A 16,704-nucleotide genomic window follows, 5' to 3' on the forward strand; every position below is an offset into this window, starting at 1 on the left:
ATATATACAATATGGGCTGTAATAATATTATTGGCACTAATAATCCTTTTTGGCCAGGTGTTGAATAAATAGGCTGGCTCGAAAGATCAATATTTTATTTTCTATGCTGCCAGTCCTTAATAGCGAGAAAGAAAGAAAACATGGCAAATAACGATGACTTTTCGTATATATCACGATATATCGGGCCCTTACACGAGTAATGTCACTTTTAATGATCTTGTAAGGCGTGTAATGACGGAATTCTCATGCAATCCCAGTAATATCATTACTTAGTAATGACACTATTATTGCGCGTGTAGGGTCCCCTAATAACAAAATACACTCTTCATAAGCGATTATTCGGTAAACTAGTCGTGGTGGTTCAGAGGGTGTGACGCTGATCTCATAAGCCAGTCGTAACATGTTCGAGCCCCCGACCAGAAATATGATGTCAGTGTTTCCTTTTGGGAATTGATAGGATTGTTCCAGTACCAGCAGAAATTGGAAGTACTCTGGCGTAAACATGGATGAAATTGTTCTTGTATTCTCTTCTTCCTTTTTTCTGGTAGCAAACCGGAGTAAAAAATCAAGTTTTTTTGCTCCAGATTGCTTCGAAGCAACTTTGGTCACTGAGCCCAGCTTGTAGGAGAACCCGGGGCTATTGAGATCGTGGGGGTAATTTGGACCCCCTCGATGTCTCAGAAAATCATAAGACTTTCTGACTGTCGTATATATTTGAGGAACCGCTATTTTAAAACATTCGTTTTGACAAGTGAATCTAATCCTTAGTTTTTTTTATAAAGGAGGTACGAGTTTCATTTTTTTTGCCATCCTCAAAAAAAAATCATACCTAATGGTAGAAACGTGGGTTAAGCAAAAAATAAACGTGGAAAAAATAACAGATAAGTATTTTGGAAAGCTTGAGGCTCCTATTTTATGGAATGATGTTTATTTGGGTGAAAACACAGATATTTTCAAGGCGCTCACCAGTTTTGTGCGAAATGAGCGTACGGGGCTATTCGGACCCCCTATTCCATCAACCAGCGTTCAGCGGCTTGCAGCTACCCACACGTTTGTATACGCCACAGCAAAGAAAATACATGATGCGCCAATCGATAGCTGTGACTAACCAAATTAAGCTTTTGCAACGCATTTTATTTATTTTTTGTTTTTTAACCTTTTCATGCCTAACTATTTTTCTAGTGAATTTAGGGTTTCAAAACTATTTTTTCTTGAAAACGGTCGGATCAAGAAACACTTCTCCTAGAATATTTACAATAGTTCAATTGCGTGTAAAACGCAGCCAAAGTCAGTCTAAATGGATAAGTTTTATTAGTTTTCAATAATATTTCAACATTACGAAAATATATATAAAAAAATATCTTTCGTCGTCTCTGGCAGGACTGCTCTATCGAAATCCAATCAGGCTAATTGTAATAACTTGAGTTATAGAGCTGATTCTTGTAACTGTTAATACTCAAATGAAAGGCAATAGTCATATTTATTAGCCTTACTTGTTTTTTTAGCAAATCTAGCCTCAATAAAAAATTATAGCTGTTTAAAAACGTTGTTGTCCACAAACAACACGAGCATGAAGGGGTTAAGGAGTTTCTTCAATGAATATTTCATAGGTAAACAAAATTTTATTGTGAAACAAAATAAATTACGGTCTGAATTGCCTCGTAGGGAGGTCCGAATTACCCATACATCGTAAAAGGATGGAAAAACGTAGTTTTCTAAATCGTCGCCTACCTATGCCATGGAGTGGTAAAAATTACCTTTTGTGGCACCAAAATGTAACTGAGGTTTCAAACTAATTAGGACCTTTGACCGATAAATTCTTTCACATCTATCCACCTAAAAGGGCGATTTTCTTAGATAGGTCCGAATAGGCCTGGATTCCCCTATATATTTTTCACAATTGTTTATTTTTTCGCCGTTCTTAATAGATTGATGTGCAGGCCGAATCCTGTATGAGCGACCGAAAATAAAAGTCGCAAGAACAGAATATGCTTCGTTGAACCCGTTTCAAATAACTTAGAATATAAAAACTGGATAAAAACTTCAAGCATAAAAGCGGACTGGGACTCTCCTCTGCAAGAGTAGGATAAAAAACCTTAAGTATAAAAACCGGAAAAAATATATCCGATTCTTACAAAGTAATTGTTTTTAGCCGACTTTTAATCTTGAACGTCATAAAATATGGATGCTCTTGCGTACAATTTATTTATTTTTGACCGGTTTTTATACTGGTTATTCATCCTTGCCGTCCTTTACGGGTGAGAATTTTTAAGCGATTTGTTATATTATGTTAATATTAAAGGATATCTGCCCGATTCTTACGCTTGAAATGTATTTCCGATGTTTATATTTTAAAATATTTAAAGCGAATTTTATAAAGCGTTCTGTTTTTGTGCCTTTTATTTTCGGTCGCTGATATACCATTCGACTCAGTTCGTCGAGATCAGCCAATTTCTGTGTGTGTGTGTGTGTATTTTCCGATCTTAATCAAACGTGGTTTCAAATAATAACGTATAACGCTCCCGTTAGCTGCTATTGATTTTTTGTCGATCGGACTTTCGGTTCCGGAGTTACGGGTTGAAGAGTGCGGTCACATAGGAGATTCCTATATAAATCGGAACTAGAATGATGTCCAAATGGTGTAATACATATTATAAAGGTTTCAACATTACTTGGATTTGCTTGCCTAAATCACTAATGATCATCTAAAGCAGCTGGCCATCTATGATGATTCTTGATGCCCCGGGTACTTTCCAAGCTCTTAAGTTAATGGCACACCATTGTTGACCGATGTTTACAAACTTGATTTCAAATGAAAGATACAATACGGCTATGGACTGATATTGAGTTTCAATCATATCTGACATTTGATTCTAGCGTTACACATTGGTTACTGAGGTCACATAGGAAGTTCCCATATAAACTGGTTCAATCGTAATATTTCAAAGGTACATTTAAATGGGCATAAAATTACTTAAGGTTTTGTGCCTTTCTTGCATAAAGATGATTTAAAACCAAGAGTAGTATAGCATTTTGCTAGGCATTCGCTTGCTTAGCTGAAAACAATGCTCGATTTATGTATGTCTCATCAGCAAACAGATGCTCTCCACTCACGTAAGTTAGAAGTGGTTTAGTGTGTTCACAAGCTCCGATGCCATGGAATGTTGGCATGGCATGCCAACATTCCAGTTTAAACTGGATTCTTCCAGTTCTTTTACAGCATCCAGTCAAACAGAAAATTGTGTAAATCTTCTAGTTTTTTTTAAATTTTAAGCCAGTTTTATCCAATTCATTTAATGTTCACATTTAATAAAAAAAAATGTATTTCAACAGACAGATTAACATTAATCCATGCAATCAGATTTGCATTTTATTTTTCCCGCTTGTCTGTTTTTTATCAGTCTTTCAATTTTACTAAAACCTTAAGGTGGCAATTCACTGGGTCAAATAATTGACAAAGCTATTCATTTTGATGAACATTTGTAGAATACCCAACGAGTTTGTGTACAAATAGGCTGATGTTTGACGAAATGTTGGCTGATTTCTCTTATAGCAAAGCAAATAGACAAATAATGTTCTATTGGCCTAAGCGGATAGTTTTTCCAGCAGCTATTTTGTATGATTTGAATCGTGGTGATCTAATAAATCGACTGATATTCTTCTTTTAGAGTTTTAAAACGGTTTAAATGGATAATCCTGTAAGCTGAACACAATTTACCCTACCCATTCTGCCAAGCGCTCAATTCTAAGACCCCAACTTGGTGCTTAGATCCAGACAAGTTTCTGGATCACGACCCTCGGTTCGGATACGTGGATCCGTGGGTCTTGCTTCCAGTACAAGACGGAAATGACTGTTCATGTTTTGTGCAGTCACTACCTTGCTGTTTACGTCCGGAATACAGAAGAAATTTCAATTTAACATCGACCGAAATACCCCTTCACTATTCCGAATCGGTTTTATTCTGACTGTGCTTTTAAGCTGGTCGGATGTGAGCCGATCTTAAAATACGAAGTGTGTCGTGTAGTGAATATCGAAGCCCAATTTTATGCAAATTATGTTCGCTTCGCATGGTTTGATGTGCAATACAATGACAAGCGAAATGCTCAATCAGATGCGGTAATATTTATTGTACAGGAATTGATGAATGTGTTGATATTGCCGTTTAGGGATATTTTTGTTGGGACCGTTGTAGTATTAATCGTCTTACTATTAGAGAATTTTTGTCTTATTACCTTAAAGTTATTACGGACTAGTTTTTGGTGTACTTACTTCAATGAATACGTCATCATGTCCACGAAAATCACCAGATATTCGCCCTTCGCAAACAACTGCATCGCATCCATTTGTGTCATCATGTCGACGAGTGCGTTTGGAGTTCCAAGGAATACGTAAATTCTGGTCCGGTTCATTGTGTTTTGTATTATCTGTTGTTGTGAGAGAAGAAATGTATCGTTACAAGACTATTCAGGCATCTAACGTTAGTGGAAACCGATATACTGGAGAAAAGCAAACTACATACTCTAAGCCCACGTACAAAAAAATAAACCACAAATTCCCCCTAATGAGTTGCTACACAAATGCAAAGCAAGATCAAAAGATTCCCAATCCAAACAGACAATGCACACTACCAAAAAGCAGTCAATATTTGAATAACATTTGAACATAGGCTATTAAGCAGTTGTATAGTAGAATAAGTTGGCGAAAGTCCGCACTAAATTGAAAGCGTGTTTGCGATAATCCATTTTAGAACTATTTAAAATTTTCGGGCCCTTTTTCTATATTTTACAATTCAAAATTTCTCTCCATCTTTCCTTGTTGTGCCTGAATTTATACGTTTTGCATTTTCTCTAATATTGATACACACTTTGATGTCAGATTTTTCAGATCAATTCACAAATTGCTACTCCATTGTAAATCTTGAGTCGTTTTGCGCACCATTTAGCGAAAGTTAGCGTTCCAGTATTTACATAACAATATATTCATTTCTAGAGTTGTAAACATTACAAGTAAATTTCTAGTAGTACGATTTAAAGGCAAGAGATTGAGAAATTACTTGGTAACCAAACCGACCCTTTTATGCGTGTTTTGATAGCTCTACATGTAGCATATACATTAAAACGTGCCAGTGTTTGAACGTGACCAAAACTTTGGCGCATTTGTTTGTTTGGAAAGCACAAACCCACTTTGTTTAAAACCGCTCGCATAGGTCAGAAGTTCGCGTATAAGCTGTTTACATTTAATTATTTATGTAATAACATAATACCGTATACCAATATCCACTACGACAACAATCCAGACTGTTTTCGCAGCACTTGTGATTGTCGATAACCTCCTCCACGTGGTTGACGGTCAGGTTGTTCAGCATTGCTTGATTTTCCAGTGAAATCGCTACGTTTTTCCACATCTCCTCATGAATGATGGAGAATTTTTTCCATCCGTAGTACATCAGCAACGAAATGATGGATTTGGTGACCTGGAAATGGAAGAAAATAGAAAACGCATATGAACAACTAGTTGGACATTGATTTTCAAGCAGCTCATTGGTTGAGTGAATATAGTTAAATCTACATGAATCCGAATTTGCTTCCGAATAGTTTTATGTTGGAATAACACTAATTGGGAACTAATTTAGTATTTCGTTCTGAATCCTAATACTCTCGTTCGGTTTAACGATGATATTGAAATTGAATTCGCAGATTATATGTAAGTACGTAGTAGGGGAATTACCGGTAAAACCGACCCACCACTACTTTCCCTAGAAACCAAATTTTTGTTCATTTTATAATGACAGTTTAGTAGTAGTACGGTTATATAGAGCTTTTTAAGACAAATTGAATTTACATTAGTACGTCAAATGTCATAAAAATAAACTAAACATACGACAGCAGCGCTCATGCTCGTTTGGATGTTAGATTTTGTTAGTAGATTTTAAGGTTTTAACGGAACAAAAGCTTTTCAAATCACAAGTTTTTAGTACCTACTAAACCGATTTTGAATTTCGGTGTATGGAAACACATCTACGTGACACAAGGAATTCGGTTCTGAAAACATTTTGTGAAATACCTCAATAATGTATAAACTATTTCTCAAATATTATTAGGTAAGTTTTTTTTAAAGACAAAATAATGTGTGATTTGCGCTGTGCAGCAAACGCTTCAATTGAAGTTTCAGTGGCAGTCACAATTAGTAGAGAGGCAATAAATAATTCAGTGCATGCTTCGTTTGAGTACTTCGTATTCTACTAGTAAATTAGCGAGGATTACAATCATAGTTGATATATTGGACAGCCAGTTGTTCTGAATATATTTGTGTCATAAACATTTCTGTTTAGTAACACTGATTTGTACTGAAAATCCCAAGGTACCTTTTTCATGATCAATGTAACTAAAACATAGTTACTAGCAAAAATTAAGCGTTGTAATTTCAAGTAAGTACCTCAAAAACAGTTTATTTGCTCAGGGGCACTTTCAATCTGTTTTTTTATTATGATAGTTTGAACCATTTCTTTTTGGTCGTATTGATTTATATAGGACTCATTATTCCATATCTTTGAAAGGAGAGTTCCAAACGAAATAATTCATGTACTTTTTTCTGTTTTTTAATTCAGTTCATGGATTTTATTCGCTTAGGTAATTTTATTCATTTTAAGCATTAGACTAATTTTAAATATGTGAACATTTCATTTTAATTTTTTATTTCAGTCAGTATTCCTCTATTCGTTTGGTTTATCTGATTAATTTTATATATTTTATTCGTTTTATTGTTTGGATTCATTCTAATCGCCTTTTGTTTCATTTCATGCATTTTATTCATATCATTCATTTAAGGGGGGCGTCTGGTGTAGCGGGCAAAAAAATCGACTTCTTTTTTATCGGCTTTAATTGTTAGTATTAAACTTCTGGAATAATCTCCCGAAATCTACGTGGCCACGATGAACTTCTCTTGTTTTAAATAGCCATGCATGCAGATTTCAATCTATCAGCTACAATTTTCGAAAAACTAACAGTGATAAATATTCAGTGTAAGCAATACATTCTAAACTACTTCTACCCAAATTTTCAAGAAAAAATACCCAATGGGTTTTTTTCTACAGCGTTTTTCCAGTGACGCAAACTAAAACAAACAAAAACTAATCAACGAATTGACTTGATTTTTTTGGATGAGAATGCACACTATGTGTAGCTTGTTGATGAACCACAGGGAACTGAATAAAAAAATTTCTCCCTATTATTTTGAACAAAAAATAGCGGATTTTACAGTCTAAGGTTTACAAATTTTGTGGAATTTCCTGTGTCAGACAATTTTATCAAGAGGTATCGTGTTTGCCGCGGGGCTACTCGTCGTGGAAATAGTTGGTCGTCTACACTTGAAACGTTAGTATGTGTGGCTTTGCGTGACTGAAAATATTTTTTTCCCTACGCAATTAATGTATAAATAAATCTTAACATTACAAGAAAGATTCATTGATGCCTTGCATTCAAACTCGTAAAACAAAATAACTTTTGGTTTGACCATTTTACACAAGACGTTCCCCTTAAATTATTTTATTCACAGTTTTCATTATATGCATTTAATGCATTTTTCCAGTTCATACATTTTATCCAGTTTCTTTATTTTAATAATGACTAATAGTCATTCATTTTATTAGTTTCATCCAAATTATTAATTTGACACGATTTATTATTATTAAATTTTATTCTAAACATTTAAGAAAATTTATGTTTATCCTTTTCTTCTTTTATTTATTTTATCAATACTATTCTTTTTGATTATTTTAGGTATTTTATCATTATAAATTACATGAATGAAATGAATTTCATTTTTAAATGTTGTATTAATTTTATTAATTTTATCCCTATTATTCATGCATTTTATTTTAATTATTTTCTTCATTTCATTTATGTTTTTTAATTTTAATATTTTTTCCTGTTCACACATTTCATTCAGTTTCTTCATTTAATTCATCTTATTAATGCTGCTCAGACGTTCCTTTCATTTATTTAATTAAGTTTGTTAATTTGACACAATTTATTTTATCTATTATAATTGTAACATTTTTAATATTGTTTAATGTTCCATTTAATGAGCAGAGTTCCAACAGTGATATGTGTGAAAAATGTCTCATCTCACTGCTAGGTTGAATAAGTCGGGTTTTCTTAGGAAATTTGTCGCTTTTGTGTCAAATGTCGTAAAAATATATAAACATCGACATCTTAACATCTTCACATTTTTTGAAGAAAATTCGGAAATTAAGAAAAACAATAAATAAATTTGCATCGAAATCATAACATTTCATGCATTTTTAAGACATTTGGTATTCAAAAAAAAAAAAAGAAAATATCTTGTCACTACCAATTGTTTCATAACCAGAGTATCGTAACTACACTTCGAGACGTTTTTTTTCAATTTGTTTATTTGATAAGGCACGTATGCGTTAGCTTAAAGGTGCCATTTTTTCATTGTTTTACATTTTGAATTTCTTAAAACTAGGGGGTAACACATTTCAATATTCAATATTATTTTGTTTTATATAATGAAACTAAAAAAAAACTTTACAGCTAAATTATACATATAAAAGAGGGTATAATATAATATTCGTAAGATTTGGGGGACGGGTCATTTTGTGTGTTCTTTGTATAGTAATTCACTTTATGATTTTTAGAAGGGAGATTGTAGGAGAAATTAATTATTAACTAAGCGGAACATTTTACAAGCTTATTAACTAGAAATAACTAGAGAGAGTGGTTCAAGATTAAGGGGAATTAATTAGGGCTATTTTAAAGTAGTGGTACTGTTGTGCATTTCTTAACGAGATTAAATATTGATCAACTAAAACTAGAAGATAGGGGGGCACATAAGTTTTGGGAAGATATTCAAGGGGAGAAGGGGGTGAAGTCATACATCTGTGTATCAGAGACATGGGAGGGAGGGTGGACAAGGCTGAACGGGGGGGAGAGATATAAACTTTCAGTTTCCGGCATCAGGAATTAACGGCCAGGATTACAGATTCGAACGGATTGATCAACTAAAACTAGAAGATAGGGGGCACATAAGTTTTGGGAAGATATTCAAGGGGAGAAGGGGGTGAAGACATACATCTGTGTATCAGAGACATGGGAGAGAGGGTGGACAAGGCTGGACGGGGGGGGGATATAAACTTTCAGTTTCCGGCATCAGGAATCAACGGCCAGGATTACAGATTCGAACGGATGCATCAAGTATTGGGACGCCGGGCGGTTTTCCTCGAGTCGGCAGGGGTTCCTCCAGACGATTTCGTAGTACGGCTCAGATACGGATCGGAAACACACCGCGTTGCACGTGTGATGTTGTACTGTAGATCTCGTGTTGTTGGTTCATTCGACAGATGTTTTGTCTCGTCTTGGAGTCGTATCAAACCATCGTTGGGGTACGGTAGGCGGAAGAGGGCACTTCTGGGAATGATAAGAGAAAAGATAGGGGCATTTAAATTTGGATATTGATGGTTTTGAGGAACGTGAATATAAGGGACATGTAGAGAATATCGTGGCTTGCTAGTACATCTCGAACCGGGACATTGGGTGATCTTCCTCGGGCCCGAAGGGAATCGAATAGTAGAGATCTGGCAGAACAGCACTCGGCGCATGCCCAGACAACATGTTCGATTTCGTGATAACCGTTGCCACAAGCGCAGACACCGCTATCCACGAGCCCAATGCGCCGGAGATGTGCGTCCAGCGTGTAGTGATTGGACATGAGCCGAGGCATCACGCGAATGAAATCCCGACCCACATCCATCCCCCCGAACCAAGGTTTCGTCGATACCTTAGGGATTATCGAATGTAGCCACCTTCCCAGTTCACCATTGCTCCATGATGTTTGCCAACTTTCGAGGGTTCCCTGATGAGTAATACTGAAAAATTCGCTGAAGCTAATTGGTCTTTCATATATGTCACCTTGCAAAGCGCCCGCCTTAGCTAAAGAGTCCGCTTCTTCATTACCTGGAATGGAGCAATGCGAGGGAACCCAAACTAAGGTAATCTTGTACGATCTTACAGACAAAGCACGCAGGCGCTCCCAGATTTTCCCCAGAAAATATGGAATGTGCTTTCTAGGTTTCATTGAACGGAGAGCCTCGATTGAGCTGAGGCTATCCGAGACAATAAAGTAATGATCGGTGGGCAAAGTATCAATGATCCCAAGGGTATACTGAATAGCAGCAAGTTCTGCGACGTAAACTGAAGCAGGATCATTGAGTTTGAATGAGGCGGTGAGGTTTTGATTGAATATACCGAAGCCAGTGGAGCCGTCGAGGCTTGACCCGTCGGTGTAAAACATCCTGTTGCAGTCGATTTCTCGAAATTTACTATGAAAGATGCTTGGGATCACTTGCGGACGTATGTGATCCGGGATTCCACGAATCTCGTCTTTCATGGATGTGTCGAAGAATACAGTTGAATCAGAAGCATGAAAGAGATTGACACGGTTGGGATAGTATGAAGAAGGATTGATATTTTGTGCCATGTAATCGAAGTACAAGGACATAAATCGGGTTTGAGAATTGAGCTCGACAAGCCTTTCGAAATTTGCAATTACTCACGGGTTCAAGATATCGCATCGGATGAGCAATCGATATGAGAGTTCCCAAAATCGATTTTTCAGCGGAAGGACGCCCGCCAGCACTTCTAAACTCATCGTATGTGTCGAGTGCATGCAACCCAAAGCAATTCGCAAACAACAATATTGGATTCGCTCTAGTTTGATGAAATGTATGTTCGCAGCGGAGCGGAAACAGAAACTCCCGTACTCCATCACCGACAATATTGTTGTTTGGTACAGCCTGATCAGGTCTCCTGGGTGGGCACCCCACCATGTTCCGGTTATTGTACGGAGAAAGTTGATCCTTTGCTGGCACTTCTGTTTCAGATACCTAATGTGACATCCCCAGGTTCCTTTAGAGTCGAACCAGACCCCGAGATATTTGAAAGTTGAAACCTGAGCAATAGTTTGACCCATTAATTGAAGCTGTAGTTGCGCTGTTTCACGCTTCCTTGAAAATACGACTAGCTCAGTTTTCTCCGTGGAGAACTCGATACCTAGCTGGAGGGCCCAAGCAGACAAATTGTCCAAGGTATCTTGCAATGGTCCTTGCAGATCGACGGCTTTGGGACCTGTAATAGAGACCACACCCGATCAGAATGAAATAAGATTGTAACAGAACACAATTTTTGTAACATATTGTGTTATAAATTAGGTCTCGTTAGTTGTTCAAATAACAGAAATTTATAACAAGTAACAATGCGAGATATAGTTTTGAAATATTTCTGTTATGTGTTTTTGATCGGGCACCGTCATCTGCAAGCTGCCTTAGCGTGCAGGAATTGACAAGGCATTCGTCAATGTCATTCACGTAAAAGTTATAGAGAAGGGGGCTTAGACATGAGTCCTGGGGAAGACCCATGTAGCTAATTCGTGATGTCGATAAATCACCATGCGAAATATGCATATGTTTTTCAGACAGCAAGTTTAGCAAGAAGTTGTTTAGAGTCGGTGAAAGACCATGCTGGTGCAGCTTCTCAGAAAGAATTTTGATAGAAACTGAATCAAAAGCCCCCTTTATATCTAGGAAAACTGATGCCATCTGCTCTTTGCTAGCATAAGCCATTTGAATTTCTGTTGAGAGCAACGCAAGACAATCGTTCGTCCCTTTGCCTTTGCGGAAACCAAATTGTGTATCTGACAGTAAGCCATTTGCTTCAACCCAATTATCGAGGCGAAACAAGATCATTTTCTCGAACAACTTTCGGATACAGGACAGCATCGTAATCGGTCGATACGAGTTGTGGTCGGAGGCTGGTTTTCCTGGTTTTTTGAATGGCGATGACCTTCACTTGCCTCCAGTCATGAGGGACAATATTACCCTCAAGAAACTTATTAAATAAATTCAACAAGCGTCTCTTGGCAGAGTCTGGCAGATTCTTTAACAAGTTAAATTTGATTCTGTCTGGCCCTGGGGCTTTATTGTTACATGATAAGAGAGCAAGTGAGAACTCCACCATCGAAAACGGTGCTTCGTTCGCGTTATTGTGAGGGGACGCGGCGCGGTAGATGTTCTGTGCCGGGGCGGAATCCGGACAAACCTTCTTGGCAAAATCGAATATCCAACGGCTTGAATATTCCACGCTCTCATTAGTACTGTTTCGGTTTCGCAAGCGCCGGGCCGTACTCCAAAGAGTGCTCATCGATGTTTCTCTCGTTAGTCCGTCGACGAACCGGCGCCAGTAGCTACGTTTTTTGGCTTTTATCAAACTCTTCATGCGCGTTTCCGCCATCGCGTAGTGTCGGTAGTTAGCTGGCAGCCCGTCATCCCGGAAGATCTTATACGCAGCGGCCTTCTCCGCGTACACGTCTGAGCACTCTTTGTCCCACCATGGATTGGGAGGACGCCCGCGTGAATTCGCGTCTGGTACGCGTTTAGTCTGAGCTTGAATCGCGGTATCGAGAATCAAGCCAGCCAGGAACCCGTACTCTTCCTCCGGAGGAAGCTCTTGAGTGCACTCGATTTTGTCGGATATCGCGAACGCGTAGCTCTTCCAATCAATATTTCGTGTGAGGTCATACGAAACATTGATTGTATTCGGTGGCCCTGAACCGTTAGCAATATTAATTACGATTGGCAGATGGTCGCTGCCGTGGAGATCAGAGACTACCTTCCACATGTCGAGCAGAGGGACAGATCTAAGGCGCTCGGACGCGCTGGAGGGGCAGGAATCCGTGTCATTTCACCCGTATTCAAAATGGTCATATTGAAGTTGTCGCAAAGCTCATGGAGTAGGGTAGATCGATTATCGTCATGAAGGCAACCCCATGCCGTGCCGTGGGAGTTGAAGTCACCTAAAACTAGCCTCGGTGCGGGGAGGAGTTCCGCAATATCGCAAAGCCGTCGGTGGCTAACTAAGGCTCTAGGGGGGATGTAGGTGAAGCAATGCAAAGGTATTTGCCTTTTATTCTGGTTTGGCAAGCGACAACTTCAATGCCTTGTGTCGAGGGGAGGTCGATCCGATTGAAAGAATAGCACTTTTTGATCCCCAAAAGTACTCCTCCGTAAGAGTCTTCTCGATCCAAGCGAATAATATTAAAATCGTGGAAGTGTAGGGTTATTTCTGAAGTGAGCCATGTCTCGCATAGGGCAAATGCATCGCATTTCAAATTATTTAGTAAGATTGTAAACGAATCGATTTTCGGGATAATGCTTCTGCAATTCCACTGTAGAACAGTGATTAAATCCTTTACCTCGTTCGATGAATTAGCCATCGAAGGATACAATCGCTGAAAGGAGGGGCCATTTCGCAGTGAACTGCATCAAAAATGTTTTTACTGCGGGGAGAAAGCTTATCAAGATACTTTTAAGGGGGTCAGAAATGTTTAACGCTGTAAGAATACGGTCCACAATGTCAGAGAAATTTATTAAGCCAGCCCTGTTACCTTTCTCTGGCTGAGATATGGGAACACATGGGGTTTTTGATGTACCTGGAAGTGCCGGGAACTCCTTTTCTGAGCTCAGGTTACTGAGATCGGGAGCGACTTGCTTCGGTTTTGCACCAGTACTTCCTTGAGTAGTTATTTTAGGGGGACCATGAAGAGACACCTTCTGGCCTTTACGACGAAGCTTGGAAGAGGAAATGTTCTTCCTTTTTCTACTACTTCTAGGCACAGCAGAAGATGTTCCCTCCTGGGGTTCATCACAGTCGCCTTCGTCAGTTGACAAGTTGGTAAAGCTGTTCGTAGAGACAGGTGGCGTAGCTATCTTAAGCATTTCTGCAAAAGATCGCTTAGAGCGTCCCTGAAGGGAACGCTTAAGATTTTCCTCGCGCTGTTTGTACGTGGGACATGAAGGGAGATCATGTGGGTTTCCATCACAGTAGAGACACTTTTCGACATCTCTACCACAGGAATCATCCGCATGATTCCCACCGCATTTCCCACAGCGGGCTTTATTGCTACAATGGGAGGCTGTGTGTCCCAATTGTTTGCAATTAGTACAGTTCATGACCCGCGGCACAAAGAGGCGAACAGGTAGACGAACCTTGTCAAAGAGAAGGTAGTTGGGTAGGGCAGAGCCGGCGAAGGTCACCCGATAAGAGTCTGAGTTGACGTATATTTTCTTGCCGTCAGCTGCGACTGATGCTGAATGCAAACGTTTGCATTCCAGTATCTTCACTGGCTTAAGCATGGGGTCTTTGAAACAACCAATCCCATATTTTAGCAAGTCCTCGCAATTCAGACTCGAATCGGAAACGACCCCACTGACTTCAACCCTGCTAGCTGGAATATACACCCTGTACTCCCTCGTAAAGGGCTCGTAGCCAGCAATATCGTTTGCCTGAGTTGAACTGTTAACCACCACCCGAAGCTTATCAGGGCGAATTTTCGATATTTCTGTCACGACCGAATACCGATCCGTCAGAACTCGAGAAATCTACAGCAGATTCAAACACTTTTTTTCTTTGGTCCGAAAGAAGATCACAAATGGCCCGGTGGCCGAGCTCGGATATACCTTGAGCCGGGGAGCCGATTTTATTTCGACGTCCATCTCACCTTGAGATGAACCGCCGTCAGGGGAAGTCATTTTTGCACGGGCCTATTGCCCGGTGCACGTTATTAAGACAACCAAGAAGAGGAAACGAAAACTAATACTTAGCTTGTGTAGGTAACGGTATCCAGACGGCTTACTAGAACACTGCTTCACTTCACTGACCGGCTAACGGTACTCAGAAACAGAAACACAAAAGAAGGGAAAAAATACTGAAACCTCAACTAGGCGTAGAGTGTGCAAATAACCTTGAACGCGGATTAACACTATTTGTCGCTATAGAGTGTACGGACCGATGACAAAAGACTTCTATCTCGACTGAGTGCTCGATGACGAATGACTTCGAGACGTTGATTCAAATCCAATGATATTAAACGGAAACTTTTTTATGGGAAATTTCATTAGAATAATTATGGTGGTTCTGAAAAGAACCTTTGATGTTGATGGGTTATGCGCTGAATTAAAAGATCATTAAATGCTGCTGACGTCAATCCATTATGTGCAGGCTCATATGTTTTTCATGAATTTGCTTCTGACATGATTGGTGTAGGTGTAGGCCGATAATCGGTTATACCATCAGTTGTATATTGCAGATTACATATTAGACCATTGCACAGTGGTCGCAATGGTACCAAAACGTGCGTTTAATTAATGGTGAATAGTGAAATAGAAAATTTATTTACAATAACTTTCGAGATAGAAGCATGATGTCAATGACAAAGTTATAGAAAATTCTACTGCGAGTAAACTTGTTGAACATGCAAACTCTCCAAAATGTAATGGTGTTGAGATAAAGTGCGTTGGGAGGCACCCAAAAAATCATTTTTTCATTATAACTTTTTACTGATATTTTTGCAATTCTTCAAATGTTCTATGAAGTTTAAGAAATTTCAGATGTTTGTCGAAGCCGTCAACATTTTTTATTTCAAAACTTAAGAGTTATTAAATAAAGTGGGTTAAAAATACCGCCATTTTGAACGTCAATTACTAAGAGATGTGGAAATATGTGGAAATGTCGATTATATGAGATAGACAGTGACAAATACTACAAGAAAAAATACTACTCACAACAGGCGTCCACCAGCCTGTATATAAAAAACATTTTCCGGCAATGTATATTTTGCATTTTATAACAAAATAAAAAACGACTTTTTCAGCATAACTTTTTAATTCTCGCAGTAGAATTTTCTATAACTTTGTCATTGACATCATGCCTCTATCTCGAAAGTTAGTGATGGTGGATCAATTCAGTATACATCAAAAGAAGGGGGCTTCCATTCTGAAAAAGTGTTCCTAACATACCAAATCGCTAAAATCAACTCCTAAAGCACCATTAATTAAACGCACGTTTTGGTACCATTACGACCACTGCGCATTGGGTCAATTAATCAAAGTATTGGTCTGTGATATGAAAAGTATGAAATCTATCTTAGACTTTCCACATTGACGTTTTTGACAACCACGGGATAAACCTGATGTATCTCCGAGGGTGTAAGGGGTGTAAGTTTGTAAGGGATCAGAGATAAGACGAAGCTTGTGGTATTCATTAATGAAATGTGAACAAATTTCATGTTTTCCTGATTTGAAATGTTAAAATCTCCCTAAACAACAATCGGAATACAATAACGGAAATAAATTAAGTGCAACGCAAAACTGCTGTATCTGGCGAAATGTATACAGCAACCAGCAACGTTTTGACATATTTTAACACAATTTCCGTTACACAAATGTCACCGATATTTTCCGCCAGAGATATATTCTCGTCATACTCCGATATTCAAAATCGGTTTAGTCTTGCGTTTAAAGCACCAGTAAAGCAATACTCTTTATGTCATTTTTATTTATAGGAAATCGGTAAGTGAGGAATAAAAATATAAAACGTTTGATATCTCCGCTGTTCGTGAACGGATGTTCACGATCTATTGTTTGTTAGAAAAACCCTTCTCAATTTTCTAATTATTTACACAATATTTTAATTAAGTGCCGTGTTTGAAAGTTAAATAATGAAAGCCTTTTATGTTTTGACAAAATCACCATATTGAAGAAAGTAAATAAAAATAATAGCGTCAAAATGTTAACGTTACACCTTCCGTTTGAAAGTAGTTTCGATAAGATCGGTTCAGCTATTGCAGAG

The 16,704-nt window shown here is 38.3% G+C and overlaps 1 protein-coding gene across 2 annotated transcripts in view; it reads right to left on the minus strand.

Annotated features, from left to right (window-relative positions):
• The window catches only part of LOC131692402 (receptor-type guanylate cyclase Gyc76C-like), a 158,131-nt gene that overhangs the window by 22,926 nt on the left and 118,501 nt on the right, over positions 1 to 16,704 (minus strand). For both annotated transcript variants that reach the window (XM_058979423.1, XM_058979421.1), the window contains 2 exons: positions 5,265 to 5,474; positions 4,271 to 4,425 (listed from right to left, as the gene is read on the minus strand). In XM_058979423.1, the coding sequence (XP_058835406.1) occupies positions 4,271 to 4,425; positions 5,265 to 5,474 (365 nt within the window). The remainder of the gene's footprint in view (positions 1 to 4,270; positions 4,426 to 5,264; positions 5,475 to 16,704) is intronic.

This window comes from Topomyia yanbarensis, chromosome 3 (genome assembly GCF_030247195.1).
Source record: "Topomyia yanbarensis strain Yona2022 chromosome 3, ASM3024719v1, whole genome shotgun sequence".
Classification (NCBI taxonomy): Eukaryota; Metazoa; Arthropoda; class Insecta; order Diptera; family Culicidae; genus Topomyia; species Topomyia yanbarensis.